Below are 22,666 nucleotides of genomic sequence, written 5' to 3'. Positions count from 1 at the left end.
TGATAGAATAGCCTCTAAGAGGAAGACGTATACCGGCAGCGAAACTATATTCCCAATGGTTTAATATATTTTAAAAAATATAAAGTTGACATATCTTTTATCAAAAATTTCCCCCTCTTCCTACGTTTTCGAGAAAAAAATTAAATATACATTTCATGTTAGCTTTTAATTAAAGACTCCGATCGATACCCGTTTGGTGTTCTTAATGGGAATTACAGGACAGTGGATGCACTATACTACGGAGTAACGTTATCCCTGAGATACCTGGCTGGTTCTAACGTCACGATGCGTGACGGACGCCGGTGTATGTCCATTCTGTAAAGACCCGCGCGGGCAAGTCGTTATTTGTTGTTCGAGTCGATTCGAAAACTTCAACTGTGCGCGGCGGATTTCTCTTTATCATAAGAAATCGACGTTCATAACTGAAACAATGTTCGATCTGACGTAACATCGAAGACTTCGATTATAAAGATTACTGTAATACATTTCCTAGCAAGAATCAAGTGAATCGTAGTCGATTTGATTGAGCGAGATACGTATAGTCCTCAATATAAAAAACATGCTTCACTAATAAACATTTTACAAAAACTCTATCTTTGTATATATCTCAGACTTTGGAAAATTTCGATTTTATTTTGTCCACGCACGCATTATCATTCTCGCTCTCTGTCAAAATAAAAATGAGAAATGTTTTACATTTAAAAAAATAATACGTAGCTGAGAGTAAATCGGCGTTATAAAATAGGAAGTGGCGAAGTTCGCGATCTCTAAGCGTGCACGTGTCCAGCACGTTGCGCGATACAAAATTAACACAGCCGTCTCATAAACACGTATGATAGAATAGCCTCTAAGAGGAAGACGTATACCGGCAGCGAAACTATATTCCCAATGGAATGTGCAGCTGCTTTTTAAATTTAGACCAGAGCCGATATATATCGGCCGCGATAAAAAAGCGTATTCGTGTTCTCGCGTATCGCCAACGAAAAATCATATATGTAGCAAAGCTTTCGAGAGCTTTTTTTTACAGGTTTGATTTGCCCAGGATTTTTAACTCGCATTCCTTATGGGAACGTAATCCTGCTACTAGTTTACGCCTTTATCGAAACAGTCATTTGTACTTGAACGTCACGTAAGAAAAGCTGCCGCTTTGCTTCCATTCGCCATAACTGCACGCACATATCTCCGATCGAAAATTTGCGCGACTATGTGCGAACTCGATCGACTACATTTTCACGCAACGCAAGCTCTTGGATGGTATCCGCGCGCTGAACTGGAAGGAGTTCTCGCGGGGTGGCCGTTCGTTAGCTTCCGCGCGACCTGCCAATTCCGCGTCCTCGTCGAGGTCGATGACGAAGTCGCGATTACCCATCAACGTCGCCAGGCACATGTTCTCTTCCTTTATTCGCGAGCGCACCAGCATCTCCAGCGTGAAAAGGTGCTCGTCGTGCGCCTCCGGCAAGTAACGGTGCATGAAGTCAGCCAACCTGTCACCGGTCACATGTAAACGCATCGTTTCATTATATTACTTATAGATTAATAAAATATTAGTAAAGAGTATATATCGCGTAAAATATTAACAGATAAACAGTTCTTTTTTTCTGTTTCTTTTTATATAAAATAAAAATGCTATTTTAATATGTAATAGCCAAATTGCATTTAATATTAATTTTCTTTCGCGTTGCTTCGAAAGAATCATTATAATCGAACAGAGTGTGATATTTAATTCAAATAACAGTCTTCCTTCGTTGCTCGAAAATGGGATAAGGATATAGAGGAAGTTCGTTGCACGGGCGCCTCTTACCGTAGGAGATACTCGACGTTGTGCCCGCTCGGACCGGAACACTCGGTGATTTGACGGGCTATGGTCTGCAACGACGCCTCACCGAGCCATTGCTCGTTCTTGTTAGTGGCGATATAAATTATCACAGAGAACTGTTTGCCCTCGTCCCGACTGTGAAACGTCGCGATGGTCGTCAGGTATCCTCCAAGAGAGCATTCGCGATTCTCCAGATAGGACAATGCCGCGCTATCCTGAACTTGGAAGGCTCGCCCGTAAACTATTCCCTGTCGGCAAAGAAAAGATCTTAATTGCACACGAGATTCCCATACTTTTCCTCAAAGAATCATTGTATCATTTATTATAATTACGACATTACTAATTACTTTGATATAAATTGCAGTAAGTACCTCTTTATCCTCGATCAATGTGGCAACTCGTCCAGGCTGTAACATAAAAAAGGAATAACATTATTGCATAATATTCGATAAATTAAATAAGAGATAAAAAAATAAGAATCATGTATAAAAAATCAAGTTGCGAATCTGAAAATCTTTTCGCGATGGAACGAAACTCGTATTCAGAATAATTATGTATCTTAAAGAGAGAGATATTGCTTTATAAAAAAATGTATATCGTATTTTAGATTATTATTATATTACTCCTTTTTCTTTTTATAATATGTAATATAAATTTGTATAAGCAGAAAATATATATCACGCTCTTGCGAAACGTTACATCAAACAAAGAGTAATGTACAATAACACACACATACGGAGCTAATCTTTCTCTTTAAAGATATCGGTTACTACTGGTTTCTAACTGGTTATATATACAATTTCACGTAATTTATACGTAAGCGTAACGCAAAGCGCAAACATTCACTTGGTGTAAAGAGCAAGTTCTTAAAAAAATGAAAACATTATACTTTTAATATTTTATCAGCAAGATTTCCTAGAAATATCTTCGAGTTTCAACAGTTTCTATATGAAACTTATATCTAACAATAAATAAAAACAGTAATTTCCTGTTTTCCGACCACAGTTCTATTAAAGAACTCATTTTATCGATCTTTTACGAGCGTGGATACATGTCGGCATTTTCTTTTTATTTAATATGTATCATAGATAAAATTCGTTTTCCGAGAAAAATAAATGTTCATGAAATTCCGCTTTGGAGGCACATTTCTTATACAAAATGTCGTTATGTAATCTTAATATTTCTAGACGATTATTCTCGGAAAATAGTTTTGCGCAAAAAAAAAAAACAATTCTGTAAATATCAAAAGCCACGTCTATCCTTTTCGTTCCTTGCGTTTAAGAAATTAAAACGGGGGGGACGTACGGATAAAATAAATAAAAATAAATAAAGTAACTTTTCGCGCGCGTTATTTTAGAATAAAGGGGAACAAGAAAGGAGATTCACGAGAGCGTTATACATATATATTTGTATTTCGTGTTGCATCTGTATAAATTTCGTCCGCGCATATTTTTTTATCAAAATGAGCGTTGACGAACTCTTATCGAACCGGGACACGCGTCTATATAAACGATCAATGCGCATAAAAACGTATCTTTTCATATACGTGTTTGGAATTATGCCAAGTTAGGAAAAGAATGCCACGGCGAGCGACAAAATTAAGATATTAATAGAATATTCGCGCGAATATATAAGTCACGTGATTCGACACAGAAATCACGCGTGTATAAATACATATATATATTTAATACGCGAGAATATGTTATAGATATCGCGACTGCATCGCCATCAGCGATAACGCAATAGATACCGTTGAAAGAAAACCATTTAAAAATAATTCAACTCTCGGAAGAAAGAGAAAGAGAGAAAGACATATACGCATTAGTTACTAGTTTTAATTTCTACGCGGTTTAATTAAAAGTCGATATTTAATAACATAGCGAAATGTAAATTTATCAAATTATCAGTGATAATACGATGATGTGACGTAATGATTAATAAGTTAACGATAAATCAAATATTCTTGCAGACGAGTAGAAGACAGCTGTAAAAACTCGCCGACCTTGCTTGGACATTCATGATTTGGTCAACCTTAGCCTTATTATCAGTTCCTGTTTGTTCTTTTTTTAGCGAACGATCAATCTGATTCGAAATTTTCTTGAAACGAACGTGCAGTCTTACATTAGTTCTAACAAAACAATTCACATATAATTTTGCTTCTCTTCTGATACCAACGAAAGAAGTCCACTTTACACATTTCGATTTATAGTTTATTATATGCAAATTTGGAATTAATTTCTGACATTTCCATTAAATTAGCGTCATAATAACACATAAAAAAACGTGTTTTTTTTTTAGCTGATTACAAACATTTTCCAATCACCGTTTGCAGACGTGATTAGTTTTGCATTAATAATTGTGAAATTCTGTTTGTTATTTTATCGCATTACGATAGGGTCATTGCCATACGGATGTTTGCTTTATCCAAAGTCCGTACAGCTGTTCCAGTTTTTATTATCACGTAAACCGAAAATGTATGTCGAGTATCAGTACACAAAGCCGCCGGAATAATATTGGTAACATCATGCTGTAAAAAAATTTTTTTTAAATATATTAAATACTTACTTTCACTACAAGATTTTTCAATATTCGTTTTTATCAAATATTTAATAATTATATGAATTTGTTAATCGAGTGGTCGCGCGTTCGAAAAAAGCAATTTCATTATATTTATCAAAACTTCATATAATCTTCTCGAATAAATCGCTTATACCTCTATTTTAGCACTTCGTGGAAAATTTAAATCCAATTTTATCTAATGGACTCGTTATCTCATTCAATTCGCCTCCTACTGGACCGCGTATACATTCCTAGATAGAGTCAATTCTATTCTATGTGCGTCTCTATTAGAGACGGTCTATTAGACATTAAGTCAGTCATATACGATAATTGGTAATAATAAAGAGAGAAAAGAACAACGAATAGAGAAAAATTGAAGGACAATTCACCTTTTCGATCGTCCCACGATGCGTGGTGTTACCTTGCCAGAACCGCCTATCGAAGCCCTTCACGTATCCAGTCATACTTCTGAGGTACGAAAAACCAGGATGCCAGCAGAGCGATCCATATCCGAACACCCAAAGATTGTTATCGATGTCATCGTGTCCGTTCTCCATTTTCGTGCTTTTTGTTGCGAGAGAGAAGATCGGCCAACAATTTTTTCGCGATTCTCGCTCTCTCTCTTCTCTTTCTTTAATCTTCCCTCTATCTCTTCTTTGCTTTGTCTCTTGCTGACTAATTGCTTCAATTAGCACATCAAATAATATTGTCGGATAATATCTTACAATTCAAAGTTCAATATTCCGTGATATACTCCACCGTCTGTCGTCGAGAGTTTAAAGAATTCGAGAGCGTGGTCTGTCTTATCACAAGAAAGTACAAATTGGCAAGTTAGTTATCGCGCGGTCGTAAAGTGTATCAAGTTTTTCTAAAAATTTTTTCCGTTTGGAATCATCTTTCGCCTTTTTCGGGGTGAAAATTTTCAACTGAGTTGATTTTGCATCTTCTCGCGTGCATTGCAAAATAAATTCTGTCGAAAAGAAAGAAAGAGAAAGAGAAAGAGAGCGATTTATGCGCTCTGAGAAATTCTCTCAATTGAATGAAATATCACCGACAGACCTCTTCTTCGCTCTTGGGTCGGATCCTTATCGATCAGCGGCAACCCACGTGGTCAAACGTGGAGCTCTCACTCTCGACGCCGATGATCGTCGTGTCGATTCTCGATCATCCGATTAACGTCGATGTATCCGTTCTCTCCAATTTATATCTCTCACGAGGATGCTAATTCGTCGGTGACTTCAATTTGCGAGATGTCTCGACGTAACGTCGGTCGGCGGGTTCTATAGCGATGACGCTCCTCTTTCGCGCTCATTGCGACTGTCGATCATTGCTCCATGGTGGTTGATCACTGATTGTTCTTCCTCTCGATCCTCAGGATCGATCTTGGGTCAATCGGTCGGCCGAGCGCGGGAGATCCGCTCCAAGAAAACGGATGATCTCCCAGAATCTTCCTTAGGATCTCCAACTCGAACGAGCGGGCGAGATTTTCGAGACATTTGGAGAATTCCGGCAGAGGGACGATCACATGTCGAGATCCGATGAGAACTACCGGCTGACTGCTTGCCGGCTGACGTTCGGTTTAACTAGACCAGAAGACGTCCGCCAAAAGGAGAAAGAGAGGGTGAGAGGGAGATGGAGCACACGATGAACCAGTGAAGAGACGGAGGAAAGTGGTAGAGTACACGCCAACAGAGGTTGCGTGGTGGGGATGGATGATGAAACGCGTCGTCTGATTGACGCATCGTGCCCGGATGTACGTGAGCGTACCGTTCATCGAATTAATACAGGGAAAAAAGCTAGTTACGTATAACGGAGTATACCCAGAGAGAAAGAGAGCTAATTCACACACGCTAATATGTTTTCAAATATACTTTCTAATTTAAAAAATTTAGAAAGTCATATATACAAATAATAAATATGAGACACGAAAGAGGAAAAAGATATGGGAAACGTAAAGTTTCAATTGATTAGTTTAGTCGATCATTGATAGTTAGTTTAGTCTTTAGTCGGAAGTTGATATTTTGTAAATGTGTAGTTCGATTATACAGGTTTTTATAATCTTTTTTTTTTACGATGAAATATTCCGGTCGATTTGTTTAGTATTTAATGTAGCAGTTTTTATTTGTGTTATCACACACACGGTATATATTTCTTAAAATTAAAAATATCCAAAACTACAGATAAATGTTAGATTTACAAAAGAAAATAATGGTAGATATACGCGCACGCGCGTAAGATAATTTATGAAGCAATATTATAATTTTATTCACAGAGGGGAAAAGATTATGATACACAATTTTGTTATCTTTCTTGATTAGTGTCAGGTTCGAAAAACACTTTATCCAGGAGCTCAGAACACATGTCTATCTCATCCTGATTTTCTACAGGTTTTAATTCTGTCAATAATTGCTCCAAAGTAAATTTTAAACACAACTGTGGACGCCGACATTCCTTCAGTGCCGGCAAAAAATTATCATTTACCATACCATTAAGGACTCTCAATAATTGTTCTCTACGATAAAAATAATATACCCGATCAAATATATTATCAAGAGTAATATGTCAGAAATCACAATGCTTTGCCTCAAAACGGTATAGATACATTACCTGACTGTCGGCTGTAGATTCATTCTAGCCAACAAACCTGCGGCTTGCTCTATAAATCCCATTTTCACTAAGGTACATTTTATATCGCTCGAGTCGTCCTTACTGCATAAACTGGAGAGCAAAAACGCAGATTTTATCTGCAACTTCTCCACCGGGCTCTGCATCGCTCGCAAAAGCACCGAGTAACCGTCGTTTGTGTCCATATACTTTAACGACGCCGGATGTCCTCTGACTATACCTGCATTCGAAATATAACTAATAGGAGATAAAAGTCAAGGAAACCGAGCTTACATCGTTCCATTACTTACACGATACTGCATACAAAGCTTTTATTCTCGCCAGTTCTGATGGATCTGTATCGATCATGGACAACAGTATAGGGAATACTCCAGCTTCGAGTAGCTTGTCTTGACAAAACGGATTATTCTGCGCTAATTCGGCAATAATATCGGCAATCCGCCATCTGATAGTGCTGTGCGATGAGTTCAGGCACGGTTGAAATATCGCAAAACCTCCGATCTTGTAAAAATCGTTGGCTATGTCGATATTGTCGACAAGATCTACCATTCTCTCCAATGCATTCTCGTATTCGGATGAATCGTCGTCGGCTCGTAGATCGCCAGCACTGGACAAGATATGCACTGCTTTCTGCATCTCCTCTATTACGTTCACCGTTAACGACGATAATGCTTCGTTCAAGAATGCTTTTTTCTGCAACACACAGCGCAACGTACAAGCATCGAACAAATTAAAAACCTTAAAGCATCTGATTAATTAAATTAAATGTCATACTTCTTCATCCAAAGGATAGACCCGTGATTTGTTCTCCGCATCCTCAGACTGCGCCGCGTCCATAGCGTATTTGAGCAGCCCTTGCAGATTGGTTGGTTGTCTCGGTTGATTCGGTAACGGTTGTGAGGCATTATTGGAGGTAGAAGGACCTTCGATTGACAGCGGTCTCGCGCTGCTTTTTGACTGATCCTGCTTGACATTCCTCCCAGATTCACCGCTCTCGGAACTAAAGAGTTACGTTCGTTTATGTAAAAAGACGCAGTTATAAATTTAGGTTAATCACAATACAAGGTTAACGCACGTACCTGCTCATTTTGATGTTACTCTGTTTAGCTAATGATATGCCCATTAATCGGGTAATCCAACTCGAAATAAATCTCTTTGCGATCAACGTTTCAATTAGTCATCATCATAATTGTCGCATATCTTTATGGGGTTTTGTATTTACAGCGCTTTGAAGGAAGATGCATATAAACTTAAGAATATATAGAGCAGCTATCTACATTAGAATGTGGGACAAACTCGCGCATGCGCAGAGTTGCATTCTAAAATTTACTGATTGGAGTAGTGTTCGATTGACCAATCAAGACAAGAAAAATAGAATCTGACATATCCCAAGTGGAAAACCTACTTGGTTTTTATCCTGTTTGATATACTAATGACTTTTTACTACACACACATTACATTTATTAAATACATCCTTAAATCTTTACAAAAACATTAGCAATAATATAGCCAAATGATTAACATATATACTAACCAATAAAGTCACCAATAAAATATATTATAATAGTAACTCTCTTTCAGAACACTATTCATACAGTTTTATTATATATCCAATTCTCTCTCTCATTTAGTTTATGAAAGACTTTTGCACCCAAATGCAGTTACTTTATATCGGTGCCATCAATATAATGCTTTGTAAAAAAACATTCACAAAATAAACATATTCAATTACATTGATAGTTTTCAAATTTTCAAACAAAATAATGTGGTTTCTTCACTATTATTCCATATTCTGCAACTGCTGGTGTCAAATCTTCCATTGTCAATGTATAACGTCGATCTTTCCCTTTTGTCTTTGCGTTTTGATTGGCACCACGCGTTTTGCAGTGTTGCAGCGCATCATTGGCAATCTCCGAGATAAATTTTTGTGCTGCTAGAGATACCAGACGTACTCTAAAATACATATCAATATTGAACAAAATTACTGAATAGATATTACATTTCCAGTTGAAAAGATTCTTATTGAATGAGACATGTATAAATAACATATAAATATATAAATAGTAACATATATTTAATCTTACATTCTAGGATCTGTAGTGTTGAAACCAGCTGTATGCAAGTAATGCTCGCTGATGGAATCAGGTACCTAATATGAACATACAAAATATGCAATGCACTTGATATGTACATAAACACAAACATATAAACACAATTTTAGTAACATGCTTCACACAATAAACATCAGAAATCTAGAGAACTTTATTCAACAAAAGAGCAGGTTAATACCGTGGGTGTATAATCTTCTAATTGCAACAGAAAGTCCGACAACGGTTGACCTGCAGTCTTGCTTTCTTCGTTGTAAGCCGATGGCGTTTCCCTTCCAAAATTCTCTGCCATCTCTTCGTAAACAAACCGTGCTTACTGTGCTGCGAATTTCTAACCTCTCGCTAAGCGCAAGAACGTATCGTTTTGCTATTCTGCAGTTTATTTCTCTTAAACTTTATAGGTCCACTTCTCTTATTGATGGGTCTTTCAAAGACACAAAGTAGTACTCTTCAACGCCGATAGCACGTTGCAGCTTCTTCGATCCGCTTTCAGTTTACAAAGAACACGGTATATACTGATCTGTACCATACGCGCGAAAGCGTATATGTATATGTATGTGTGTAACGAACAATTCTCATACAATCAAATCTCTCTATTCTGGAATCATCGAGATTGAACTCCTTGTTATTTTGAATAATTTTTAAGAATAATTCTTTCTCTTATTATCTCTCTCTCTCTCTCTCTCTCTCTCTTATTATTGCTTCTTCTTCTTCTTTCCTTTATAGGTATCTATCCATTAATGAAATGCTATTTCCCAATTTTCATTTTGTCTGATATGTGATCATGTGATTTTTCTATCTCTCTCACATGGCACATGATGGCGGGAGAGCAGCGCAAGATTGCGTTCAAAAATCTGTTCATCGGAGTACAGTAGACAAAGAAATCTTTTGTCCTAATTGATCGATCGAAAATTCTATTTTGACAAATAGGTTTTTGAATGCAACTCTAGAGGGGAGAATTGCAGTTTACTAATAATATAGGACAGCTGATTCAAAATAGTGCAGAATAGCGAGATATCAAGAATAGAGAGAGAGAGAGACAGAATAAAAAAGGACTCTATTGGTAATATAACCTTATGACCTGAAAAGTAAAAATATATGTGTGCTAAGTAAATTCTTTCTAAATTAAACGCACTGTTCAATTGAAAAAAAGAAGTAATTTAAATCAATAACAGTACCAACAAATTGTAGAAATGTGGCCGTACTATCATGGTATGTAAAAAAATATCGTAATCGGCTAAAATATTGTTATTAAATATTCGAGTTAATGAACAACATGGGGAATAAAAGCATAATTAACTTGATTTGTGGTGAATTGCAATTTAATTAATTCATATTGTGGGAGAAGCTTTTGATGTAAGTAGACATTAATTTACTGAAAAAATTATCTGTATGTAATTGTAGCTTTGTTTTCAATATAATATAAAATGTTATAACAATTTTTTTAGGATGGCATCTGAGGATATCAATCAACAAACAATGGCAGCTTCCTCGGAAGAAACTGGACAAACTGTTACTAGTACATTACAACAGGAAAATAATGTTAGAGATTCAAATTCCAATAAATTGCAAAGTCATGGAAGTAGACAAAATAATATCCAGAGGATACAGCAACGCAAGCAGCAAATGTACAATTGGCCACAAGCCAAGAAATTATTGAAGCTTGCAAGTTACAGCGCTTGTCAAGTAGAAGAGTGCAAATGTAACAGCTGGAAAAATGCACAACCGATTACAAAGTCACAGAAAGGCGAGATACAGCAGCCTGTTTTAAATTTTTTTGATCCATGCAAGATGTGTACTCATACTTTAGAAAATCATATTAAGCATCTATCTGTACAGTCTGATGATGAAATCAATAGATTATTAGGAATGGCTATTGATGCAGACAATATTTTTATGAGTATACACAGAGAAGAAGATATCGATACTAGGAAGGTATATTTTCATTTATATAAAATATTGAGGAGAAGTATTTTGTCTATGACAAAAGCAACTGCAGAAGGCCCATTAGGACATCCGCCATTCGAAAAACCTAGTATAACAAAGGCAGTGATGAATTTTGTTTTATTTAAATTCAGTCATTTGCCCCCAAGAGAATGGCAAGTAATGTGTGACATGGCAAAAATGTTTCTGCAATGTCTGAATTGTTGGAATTTTGAATCATCCAGCGCTAAACGAACAAGTGTTTTGGATCTAAACCCCGCTTACAGAATTAATTATACCCGCTGGCTTATGTTTTCCTATGTACCTACGTTTTGTGATTCTTTACCTCATCATGATACTCCTATGATATTTGGAAAGACTTTGTTACAAGCTGTATTCAAACCACTTTGTAGAGAATTAATGGACAAGTGTCATAACGAGAGAGATAAAATAACGCCAGAGAAGAGAGTTTTACTTTTAACTCATTTTCCTAAGTATGTCTTAAATTTTTCTCCTCTTTGTATATTACTGTACTATTAATAGAACAGCTGCTACATAATCATAAATATTCAAGGTTTCTTTCGATGCTAAAAGTAGAAATTTATAATAATCAATCACCTATGTGGGACCCCGAGTTTAAACAAGCACCGCCTTCTCATTTGCAAGCTGCATTGGAATCAAAGGGACACCAAGCAAGAAAGGCAGGGGAATTTGAAAGAGTCACTGTGACACCAAATGAAAAGGATAATTACACTACAATCAATATTAGTCCTGGAATACGAAAGTTTTCCGAAAAGCGTTCTTATTCCGAAGGACGACACGATGCAAAAAAACGAAAAGGCGAGGAGGCTTTTGAAGATCTGCCTGACGAGACCATTGTTGAAATTGTTGCGACTATTAATGACCCCAATTATATGTGTGGTCCTGATGCGGTCTTTCCACCGGACGGTCCACGGGATGAAACTGCTAAAAATGAAGAAAGTGAGAAAATCATAGAATTTCACATTGTTGGAAACAGTCTTACGCAACCTGTGTCTAAGCAAACTATGCTTTGGCTGATAGGATTACATAATGTATTCAGCCATCAATTAGTCAGAATGCCAAAAGAATATATATCTCAATTTGTTTTTGATCCGTGAGTATACCTTATCTAAAATATCAGTAATGTATTAATTAATTTATCGCATAACAAGTTATCTTTAGCAATAATATATATATATATTATTTATTACACACAGAAAGCATAAAACACTGGCTCTGATAAAGGGCGGTCGTCCAATCGGCGGTATTTGTTTTCGCATGTTTCCTACTCAGGGCTTCACCGAGATAGTGTTCTGCGCTGTTACAAGTCAAGAGCAAGTAAAAGGATACGGGACGCATTTGATGAACATGTTGAAAGATTATCATATAAAAAACAATATAGTGCATTTTCTTACATTTGCGGATGAGTTTGCCATTGGGTATTTTAAAAAGCAGGGATTTAGCAAAGATATAAAATTACCGAAATCGATGTATCAAGGATATATCAAAGATTATGAAAGAGCGACATTAATGCACTGCGAATTAAATGCTAAAATCGTATATACCGAATTTACATCAGTTCTAAGAAAACAAAAAGAGATCGTCAAGAAATTAATTTATCAGAGGCAACAAGAAATACAAAAGGTTCATCCTGGCTTAACATGCTTCAAAGAGGGTGTGAGAGGCATTCCCGTAGAATCCATTCCAGGAATTCGGGAAACCGGATGGAAGAGTTATGCGCAAGCGAGAACGAGAGGTCTGGCGAAAGGAACTCAAAGTTCAGAAGTGGATTGCATAGATATGTCAGACTCTCTATATAATGCTTTGAACAGTGTTTTAAATAGTGTAAAGAATCACAGTACAGCTTGGCCGTTCTTGGAACCTGTAGATAAGGACGATGTTCCAGATTACTATGATCATATAAAATATCCTATGGGTGAGAAATCTTTTCCAAAAAAAATTATTAGTTTTAAGATGGTAAAAACTTTCTAATAATAAAATAATAAAAAGTATAATGATAAAACAATAAAATTTAAAATTGCAATAAATAATAAAATAGTAATAAATAAAATTATATATATATAACAGTACATGATTCTTCATATTGCAGACCTCAAAACTATGGAAGAACGTTTAAAATCCAGATACTATGTAACTAGAAGATTATTCATAGCAGACATGACACGAATTTTTACAAATTGTAGATTGTATAATAGTCTTGATACTGATTATTATCGCTGCGCCAATGCTCTGGAAAAATATTTTCAAACACGTATGAAAGAAATTGGTCTATGGGATAAGTAAAATCTTTTCAAATACATCTTCTCTTGTGTGATATAATATAAGAAAATACAAATATGATAAATATGTATATTTGTCTATATTATTTCTTTATTACTTTTAAGCACACAATTATGCACACAGTTTTCACATAGCCCTTAACTGTATTATAAAATAGTATTTCTATGAAGGAATACTCATAAAAGAACTATGAAAAAAATAAAAATCAATAAAATATTACATACGTTTTATATATTTTCCGTATTTTTAAATTTATGAGAAATGGTGAGATGAAAGTATATGTGGATTTCAAAGTTCAATGATTTATTTTCTACATGCGTATATCTTATATCTCTCCATAAAAACCGCGTTTTATTTGGACACACATGCGCTCATAAGATGACAAATATTATATCTTGGTAGATAACTTGATTATAAAAAATATAGTAAAAAAATTAGAGATTTATATATGATTATTGTAAGAGTAAAGAATTTTTTTAATTGCGTCGTTTTTTGCTACGTTGACGCGTCCTGCGTGCAAAAACTATCATTCTAGGTCTGTTCGTATTGCTTGCGCTCCGTAAAAATCTCTGCACTTAAAGCGAGATAAATATATATTTTGGTGTTAAAGAGAGAAAGAGAAAGCGAAAAGTCTGATTGCAGAAAGTGCGGGCAACACGAACAGACTTGTGTGCAGAGACACAGACGTGAGGGAGGGAGATGCACTTGGAGAGATGCAATTTATATAACCTAATCTGTCAAAAATTCGTGTTCCACATCAACAATATAATAATATACATCATAATTCACAATATCATAGAAAATGTGCTGATCGTAACAAAGTGAGAATCCTACAAATGTCGTAATTGTTTAAACCAAAACATTATGAAATACTCGAGCCAACAATATATCATCGGGAATAAAAATAATTTCGTTCGCGTTCGAGAATTGAAATCTAATTTGCTTATATTGTAGAAGCTATTAACGTCAATTAATATATGTATTAATTTATTTCAAAAAATTATAATGTTCGCTTGATTTATGTATAACTACGTTTTCACAGTATAATATGTTGTAATATTTTTTTCAAGAATGGCATCCGAGGACGTCAAATCTCAAACGATACTAACTTCTTCGGAAGAGACTGGCCAATCTATTACTAGTACTTTGCAACAGGAAAGTAAAGATCCAAATTCAACTAATAAGCCACAGAATCAAGCAAATCGACAAAACAACCTCCAGAGGATACAACAGCGCAAGCAACAAATGTACAATTGGCCACAAATTAAAAAGTTATTGAAACTTGCAAATTATAGTGCTTGTCAAGCAGACGATTGCAAATGTAATGGCTGGAAAAATGCGCAACCGATTACGAAGCCACAAAAAGGCGAGACACAGCAACCTGTTATAAACTTTTTTGATCCATGCAAGATGTGTACTCATACTTTAGAAAATCATATTAAACACCTACCGGTGCAGTCTGATGAGGAAATCAATAGATTATTGGGAATGGCTATTGATGCGGACAATATTTTTATGAGCATACATAGAGAAGGAGATTCCGATACTAAGAAAGTATATTTTTTTTTATATAAAATATTGAGGAGATGTATTTTGTCTATGACAAAACCGACTGCAGAAGGCGCGTTGGGACATCCGCCATTCGAAAGACCAAACATAGCAAAGGCAGTTATGAATTTTGTTTTATATAAATTCAGTCATTTGCCTCCAAGAGAATGGCAAGTAATGTGCGATATGGCGAAAATGTTTCTACATTGTTTGAATTATTGGAATTTCGAAGCACCCAGTGCCAGACGAAATATGGATGATGTCAATACTTATAGAATTAATTATACTCGTTGGCTTGTCTTCTGCCATGTGCCTGCATTTTGCGATTCGTTGCCGCATCATGATACTCCACTAGTTTTTGGAAAGACTCTGCTACAAGCTGTATTTAGATCAGTTTGTAAACAATTAATGGATAAATGTCACACTGAAATAGAAAAAATAGCGGCAGAGAAAAGAGTTTTACTTTTAACACATTTTCCCAAGTATGTTCTACATTTCTTTTTTCTTTCTTATGTTCATATCTTCTGAATACCAGCTGAGTTACAATCTTTATATTTATATTCAAGGTTTCTTTCATTGTTGGAAAAAGAGATTTATTCTAATCATTCACCTATTTGGGATCCTGAATTTAAACCATCGCCACCATCTCATCTTCAATCTGCTGCCTTGGAATCAAAAGGACATCAGACAAGAAAACCGGGAGAATTTGAGAAAGTTACTGTAACTCCGAATCAAAAAGATAATTTTACAACAATAAATATCAGTCCTGGAGTGAAAAAGATTCAGGAGAAACGTCCTAACAGCGAAGTACGTCTTGACACAAAGAGGCGAAAGAACGAAGAGGCTTTCGAGGATCTACCAGATGAGACTATTGCTGAAATTGTTGCATCTATTAATGACACTAATTATATATCCGGTTCTGACGCGGTATTTCCACCGGACCTCCCGCGAGACGAAACTGCTAAAAATGAAGAAAGTAAAAAGATAATAGAATTTCATGTAGTTGGAAATAGCCTTACACAACCAGTATCTAAGCAAACTATGCTCTGGCTGATAGGATTACAAGATATATTTAGCCATCAATTACCTGAAACGTTCAAAGAATATATTACTCAGCTTGTTTTTGATCCGTGAGTAATGTATAAATATATAATATATACATAAAATAAATATTAAAGTCTAATGTTAGTATATTAAATAAATTTATATAGTCACATCCATAGTAATAGAATGTATTTTTTATCTTATAGAAAGCACAAAACACTAGCCTTGATAAAAGACGGTCGACCAATTGGCGGTATCTGTTTCTGTATGTTTCCAAGTCAAGGTTTCACCGAGATAGTGTTCTGTGCTGTCACGAGTCACGAACAAGTAAAAGGATACGGGACGCACTTGATGAATATGTTGAAAGATTATCATATCAAGAACAATATACTGCATTTTCTCACATTCGCAGACGATTTTGCTATTGGATACTTTAAGAAGCAGGGATTTAGCAAAGACATAAAACTGCCGAAATCGGTACACCAGGGATACATTAAATATTACGTAAAAGCGACATTGATGCATTGTGAACTGAATCCAAAGATCGTGTATACCGAATTCACAGCGGTTATCAGAAAGCAGAAGGAAATTTTAAAGAAATTGATTCATCAGAGGCAACAGGAAATACAGAAAGCGCATCCGGGCTTGACATGTTTTAAAGAAGGCGTGAGGGCAATCCCCATCGAGTCTATCCCGGGTATTCATGAAACTGGATGGAAAAGCTCCACTCAAACTAGAACGAGGGCTGTGACGAAAGGAGCGCAAGGTCCGGAACCGATAGACACAAGCCTAGATTTAGATATGCCAGATAACCTATATAACACATTAAATAGTGTTTTGAACAGTGTGAAGAAGCACAGTACAGCATGGCCTTTCCTGAAACCCGTAGATAAAAACGATGTTCCAGATTATTATGATCATATAATATATCCTATGGGTGAGCACAAGAAAAGTGTTTGTACATTTAACTGACTTAGAATTGCATATATTGCCTATATATATATATATTGCCTTATGACTGTATAATTACGAAGAAAAGTCATTCGAGTATAACAAATGCGCAAAGAGATAAAGATCTATTTATTCTTGTTACAGATCTCAAAACTATGCAAGATCGTTTGAACGCGGGATACTACGTAATTAAGAGATTATTTATAGCGGACATGTTACGGATCTTCACTAACTGCAGATTGTACAATAGTCCCGACACTGAATATTACCGATGTGCCAATGCCTTGGAGGAACACTTTCAAACGCGTATGAAAAAAGTCGGTCTCTGGGATAAGTAAAACTTTTAATAGTGTTGTGATATATATACATAATGATAATATGTTGACAGTTGAAACTTCTTAACTTATTCTTACTACAAAGTCTACTTGCTTTATAAAGAAAGTCCATATTGGGAAATGCACACTGCTTTTTGTGCAGTATATTTGTATTAAAATTGAATATATATATATATATATTCTCTTGTGTGTGAGTCGGTGCGTGCAGAATAACCAAATTGAAGAAAAAAATTCTATAAATTTTTTTCTTTTTCACTAAATTTGACAATGAATTTGACTGATGAATCAATTTAAACATGAGAATTTAAATATCATAATTGAAACGAAGCATCTTTTCCAACTAATTTTTGAAAATTATTGTGTTTCACTGTTATAAACATTTTACAATACAAATCATTATAATTATTTACAATTATAATTTATTATAAATTATTTACATTTTATATTTATAAAATTATTTATATTTTCCATTGTAATTCTTCCTGATTGATTTTTTCATATTATTCTCTCTGATATGTACCTTCTGTGGATCAATTGGATATGTATGTGAGTGTATTGTATTTGCGCGCGTGAACATAAATGTAATTGCAAAGCGAAGGGTATCGCCTGTCTTTAACATTAATCATATATTTTATATAGTATCAATCAACACGAAAATTATTTATACGTTGCTTTTTTATTACATTGCATACTATGTAGCATTATGGTGTTAAAAATATCAAAAATGGTTTATGCAAAAATGATCTAGGCAAAAATTTCAAACCAAAGTGGGTACTTAATTTCACAGCCTAATTAATATCATTAGTCGAACAGTTAATTAAGGAGCGTAATACGACGATTATAAGGATGCTCTGGTAGGCGATCAGTCTACGGAACAGCGGTTCTCTGTAATGCAAGACGGTTTGTATATTAAGTATTCTTAAAAGGAATAGCGCTTGTGTTATATTTGCAAAGTGATTCATATGCAGGATTCTTGCAACAGTAACTGCAGCGATATTTGTATCATATGCTTGTATAAAAGATAATATCCGATTATATTTTACTGTAACTTAATTTTAATAACTCTATGATATATCATGACAGAAAAATTTATTGTAAAATTTGGAGGGCCAATAGTTATCACCACATTTTTTTCTAAAAATAATGTAAATCTTTTAAAACTCATTGAATATGTTTCATTGAGCAGTACTTCGATTATCTATTTTTAGAAAAGTGCACACATTTATGGGAGGGCACAATTTAAAACAATTAAGATATTTTAGCTTATTAACCTTATGAACTTTCGTGTGTGTTACTTCTTTTACTTTTTGTTCAATTTTGTCGCTCGATGATTCTGTGACTTATATAGAATGGAATCATTGAACGAGATAACGATTCCACCATTCTACCGTTGCCTCGTTGGCTCGATTTAGCTTTAGCTGTAATCTACGGACAGTTCTTAAATAAATTTCAATGAATGCATTTCCTTATCTTTCAATAGAATACATTCGCTTGAGAAACTAGCACAAACGAAATTACATTTTTCGCGCGTAATATCTAAAGAGATTGCAATCTACTGTGCAGATTTGCAGATAGATGCAATACGATTGCAGGAACATAGAGACGTATGCTCCAATTACCGCGATGACTTTATGCATTCAACGTAGATAACATAACGAGCGCTAACCGCAAGCTATAATTGGCATACATTAAAAAGAAATTAACTCACTTATTATAAAAAAATTGTAGATATTCTCGAAAATGTAATATATGTGTGCATGTGGGTCTGGGTGAAGGACTGCTATCTGTAATATCGAATGGTGACCAAACATGATTATAACATTATGTATTTTGTTGTATCATATACTTCTAAGAGCGGAATATATTTTTAAGGGGGCGGATGCAAAATCGTATAGCAAAACTATTTATCTTCATGTTCCTTTTTCAACACTGCACAAACAGAATAATTTTCTGAATAATTTTTGTTTTCGCTTTCTTTCTCTTTTTCTATTTTTTAATTGATGGTTTTACTGAGTAAGCTCTTTTGGCGTTTTAATCATGGGTTGAATAAACGCAATTTATTGAGGACTTTAAATTCGAATGATCAATTTACTTATTTCTGAACAAATTACAAACTGATAACAATTGCATCGATAGTTTCCAAGAAAAAGGTACACAAAAAAGGTTGAAAAAAAACATGATTTCACAGCAAAGCGTTTTGAAGATTTTGACGATTCTTTAGAAACTTAAACATGTCTAAAAAATTTTGATACTTTTATCTTCAAGTGCATCTGCCTTCTTAAACGCGTATTCTTATTCACGTATAATTTATGCACATGTTATATTTAATGTAAAAAGCCAAATCCTACACATTATATTTATCCGATTGTATTCTCATTGTTAAAATGTATTCATCATGTAATTCGCAAATTTATAAACAGGTTTTACCAAAAGATCAAAGTCAATTTGCAAATCTTCCTTGTATAGTAAACGAAAGTATTTCTTTTTGCGTTTATTACAAGAGAAATCTGTATTAAGTGTTAAGCCGATTGGAAGATACACTATTTCCGAGGTCTTTGTACAAAAACACGGATATGCGTGGTCGCGGATCTATGATGGGAGAGGAGGGGAACTTATATATAAAGCAACTCTTTCTTCTAGGAGGAAGCGCAATGCTCCGGAAGCCAATGTCACGCGAGGACGTTGTAACATCTAGTCTTCTTCGAGTCTCCTGATTGAGTCCTTAACTCCTATTTATCCGCCGCAAGCGCTATCCCCTATAAATCTCGCTAAATCGAGAAAATTGTTGTGAAATTATTTCCGCATATAATATTCTAAAATGTGCGACGACGACGTAGCTGCACTGGTGATCGACAATGGCTCGGGAATGTGCAAGGCCGGATTCGCCGGGGACGATGCTCCTCGAGCCGTGTTTCCTTCCATCGTTGGGAGACCCCGATACCAGGTGAAGAAGAAAAAACAAATAGATATCATCAAGTTTGCATGATCGCATCTCGTAATATATTTCGTAATATCATAATTGATTATTCTCTAATCGTAAGGACATGTTTATATAGGGAATCATGGTGGGCATGGGACAAAAGGACAGTTACGTGGGCGACGAGGCGCAAAGCAAACGGGGTGTCCTCACCGTCAAGTACCCAATAGAGCACGGTATCGTCACTAATTGGGACGACATGGAGAAGATCTGGCATCACACATTCTACAACGAGCTGAGAGTCGCACCAGAGGAACATCCTGTTCTGCTGACGGAGGCGCCCCTGAACCCCAAGGCGAATCGCGAGAAAATGACGCAAATCATGTTCGAGACTTTCAACACTCCGGCCATGTACGTCGCCATCCAGGCCGTCCTGTCATTGTACGCGTCAGGACGCACGACCGGCATCGTGCTTGACAGCGGTGACGGGGTGTCTCATACGGTACCGATTTACGAAGGTACAATTCTCCTCTGCTTGCTCTCTATCACAGCTTCGTTCAATCGCACTACCACGCGATCTGAAAAGAAAAATGAGTCAGTATCAATTTTACATTGCTTGATGTTCCAATGCTCTTTTTTTTCTTTTTCCTCAGGATATGCCTTACCGCACGCGATTCTGCGCTTGGATCTGGCTGGCCGCGATCTCACAGATTACTTGATGAAAATTTTGACCGAGAGGGGCTACACCTTCACGACCACCGCCGAGCGCGAAATCGTGCGCGATATCAAGGAGAAACTGTGCTATGTGGCCTTGGATTTCCAGCACGAAATGGCAACGGCCGCCGCATCGACCGCGTTAGAGAAGAGCTACGAATTGCCGGACGGCCAGGTAACGTCCGGATCATGAATGTAGCATTCGCGTTTTGCGTAATCAACGAGTATATTAAATCTGCTTCCTTTTTGATCGTGACTCCGAGAAAATAAAAAGGATTCTCTTTGTCGGTATAAACAAAGATATATTAAAATATCTTTTTTAGCAAAAATTTAAAAATGAAAGAAGAATAAAATATCTTAATGTATAAAATTATTTCTTTTCAATCAAAAATGTAATGACGTGAAAATTGCAAGACACAATTTTTCAAATGATGTCTAAGCATAATGAGCGACGATAATGGAGGGGGCAGTACGCTCATTAGCATTAATCACGCGCGTTCGCGCCCGGCTAACGTTAACTCGTCATGGATTGCCTGGCCGGCACGGTCAGTGGACGAAAACGTATAACGGGTAATGGTTCGATTCCAGGTCATCACGATCGGCAACGAGCGCTTCCGTTGCCCGGAAGCGATGTTCCAGCCGAGCTTCCTGGGCATGGAATCCTGCGGCATACATGAGACAACGTACAATTCGATCATGAAGTGCGACGTCGACATCCGTAAGGATCTGTACGCCAATTCGGTACTCTCGGGCGGCACCACCATGTATCCAGGCATCGCCGATCGGATGCAGAAGGAGATAACAACGCTTGCGCCGCCTACCATGAAGATCAAAGTGATCGCGCCGCCCGAGAGGAAATACTCTGTCTGGATTGGCGGCTCGATCCTCGCCAGTCTCAGCACGTTCCAGCAGATGTGGATTTCCAGGCAGGAGTACGACGAGCTAGGACCGTTCATCGTGCATAGAAAATGTTTCTAAGGATCTTGATGCTTTACGCCATGCCATCTCACTCTCTAACGCTTGGTCGGTATTAATCCTTAGTGGATCATATGCAGGATAATTGTCAGAAAGAGAGAGAGAAAGTCAACTTTTATATCTCTTGAGTAGTAATTTATTACATTTCCTGAGTATAGTGACTTCTTTTACATACTTTCCGAGAAACAGCATCGCGCGCATTTCTTGAAAAATAATTTTTTTACTCGCCGAGAGACAAATTCTAATCCACCTGACGAATAATTTCTTATTCTTGAAGTATCGAATCAAGTGCAATGATAGAATTCTATATCCGATTTGATGTTAATTCTCGTTGCATTCCCATGAACTTTAAGAACTTTTCATTCCTCCGTCTGGATTCGGAAACTTGCGCAGATCGAACAGAGCCATAGAGAGATTCAATGTCTTTTTTTATTTCTAAAATGTTATACTCGATATATTATATTACATAGCAGGACGTTTAAGGCAGATGACATTAGAGAAAGTCTATTTTCTCGCCCTTGGAAATATCCATATAACTTTTGACACATTCATCTGCCGACACAATGAAATTCCTTCTTTCTTGAGACATATATTAGAAAATAATAATTTATGTATCCTTTTATACAGAATTGTCGCACATATTTATAGAATATGTACTAAGAACTCAATCGATAATGTCACAACTAGAAAAAATTATCATTTACAAGATACCGATAATTACATTCGTAATATTGACAGCATACAATGCTGTCTTGTATTCATGAAATTTTAATAGTCTTCACGGACGGTTAATACACTATCTTACATTATATATATATATATATATATA

The 22,666-nt window shown here is 36.0% G+C and overlaps 6 protein-coding genes across 7 annotated transcripts; 3 read left to right on the top strand and 3 right to left on the bottom strand.

Moving 5' to 3' along the window:
• Positions 1 to 533: 533 nt before the first annotated feature.
• Positions 534 to 5,992, bottom strand: LOC115245535 (putative glutathione-specific gamma-glutamylcyclotransferase 2). Its single transcript, XM_029823907.1, has 4 exons — positions 4,765 to 5,992; positions 2,188 to 2,223; positions 1,802 to 2,064; positions 534 to 1,484 (listed from the first exon to the last, which is right to left on the bottom strand). The coding sequence occupies exons 1-4, from the start codon at positions 4,930 to 4,932 to the stop codon at positions 1,223 to 1,225; spliced, it is 729 nt and encodes a 242-aa protein (XP_029679767.1). The 5' UTR covers positions 4,933 to 5,992; the 3' UTR covers positions 534 to 1,222.
• Positions 5,993 to 6,389: 397 nt separating this feature from the next.
• On the bottom strand, positions 6,390 to 8,293 carry LOC115245534 (hsp70-binding protein 1). The gene is made up of 5 exons (XM_029823906.1): positions 8,080 to 8,293; positions 7,775 to 8,000; positions 7,291 to 7,693; positions 6,983 to 7,220; positions 6,390 to 6,887 (listed from the first exon to the last, which is right to left on the bottom strand). The coding sequence occupies exons 1-5, from the start codon at positions 8,121 to 8,123 to the stop codon at positions 6,677 to 6,679; spliced, it is 1,122 nt and encodes a 373-aa protein (XP_029679766.1). The 5' UTR covers positions 8,124 to 8,293; the 3' UTR covers positions 6,390 to 6,676.
• Positions 8,294 to 8,437: 144 nt separating this feature from the next.
• On the bottom strand, positions 8,438 to 9,732 carry LOC115245536 (transcription initiation factor TFIID subunit 10-like). The gene is made up of 3 exons (XM_029823908.1): positions 9,290 to 9,732; positions 9,085 to 9,149; positions 8,438 to 8,953 (listed from the first exon to the last, which is right to left on the bottom strand). The coding sequence occupies exons 1-3, from the start codon at positions 9,398 to 9,400 to the stop codon at positions 8,752 to 8,754; spliced, it is 378 nt and encodes a 125-aa protein (XP_029679768.1). The 5' UTR covers positions 9,401 to 9,732; the 3' UTR covers positions 8,438 to 8,751.
• A 215-nt stretch (positions 9,733 to 9,947) lies between these two features.
• LOC115245531 (histone acetyltransferase KAT2A-like) lies at positions 9,948 to 13,557 on the top strand. 2 transcript variants are annotated; one of them, XM_029823903.1, is made up of 6 exons: positions 9,948 to 10,171; positions 10,300 to 10,464; positions 10,557 to 11,525; positions 11,606 to 12,166; positions 12,270 to 12,988; positions 13,163 to 13,557. In XM_029823903.1, coding segments are annotated over exons 2-6 (2,445 nt in total). In that variant the 5' UTR covers positions 9,948 to 10,171; positions 10,300 to 10,462; the 3' UTR covers positions 13,357 to 13,557. The 2 variants fall into 2 exon arrangements, with proteins under 2 accessions (XP_029679763.1, XP_029679764.1); XM_029823904.1 differs by lacking the exon at positions 9,948 to 10,171 and having other exon boundaries at positions 10,178 to 10,320.
• Positions 13,558 to 13,912: 355 nt separating this feature from the next.
• On the top strand, positions 13,913 to 19,663 carry LOC115245530 (histone acetyltransferase KAT2A-like). The gene is made up of 5 exons (XM_029823902.1): positions 13,913 to 14,174; positions 14,424 to 15,383; positions 15,468 to 16,031; positions 16,152 to 16,882; positions 17,041 to 19,663. Exons 1-5 carry the CDS (start codon positions 14,053 to 14,055, stop codon positions 17,232 to 17,234), a joined length of 2,571 nt encoding a protein of 856 aa, XP_029679762.1. The 5' UTR covers positions 13,913 to 14,052; the 3' UTR covers positions 17,235 to 19,663.
• Positions 19,664 to 19,800: 137 nt separating this feature from the next.
• On the top strand, positions 19,801 to 22,659 carry LOC115245532 (actin, clone 403-like). The gene is made up of 4 exons (XM_029823905.1): positions 19,801 to 20,175; positions 20,288 to 20,666; positions 20,802 to 21,037; positions 21,451 to 22,659. Exons 1-4 carry the CDS (start codon positions 20,050 to 20,052, stop codon positions 21,838 to 21,840), a joined length of 1,131 nt encoding a protein of 376 aa, XP_029679765.1. The 5' UTR covers positions 19,801 to 20,049; the 3' UTR covers positions 21,841 to 22,659.
• Positions 22,660 to 22,666: the final 7 nt, after the last annotated feature.

Source organism: Formica exsecta, unplaced genomic scaffold (genome assembly GCF_003651465.1).
Source record: "Formica exsecta isolate Colony F162 unplaced genomic scaffold, ASM365146v1 scaffold122, whole genome shotgun sequence".
In the NCBI taxonomy this organism is placed as follows: Eukaryota; Metazoa; Arthropoda; class Insecta; order Hymenoptera; family Formicidae; genus Formica; species Formica exsecta.
The sequence above is the reverse complement of the archived record's forward strand: the minus strand, read 5'-3'. Positions and strand labels throughout refer to the sequence as shown.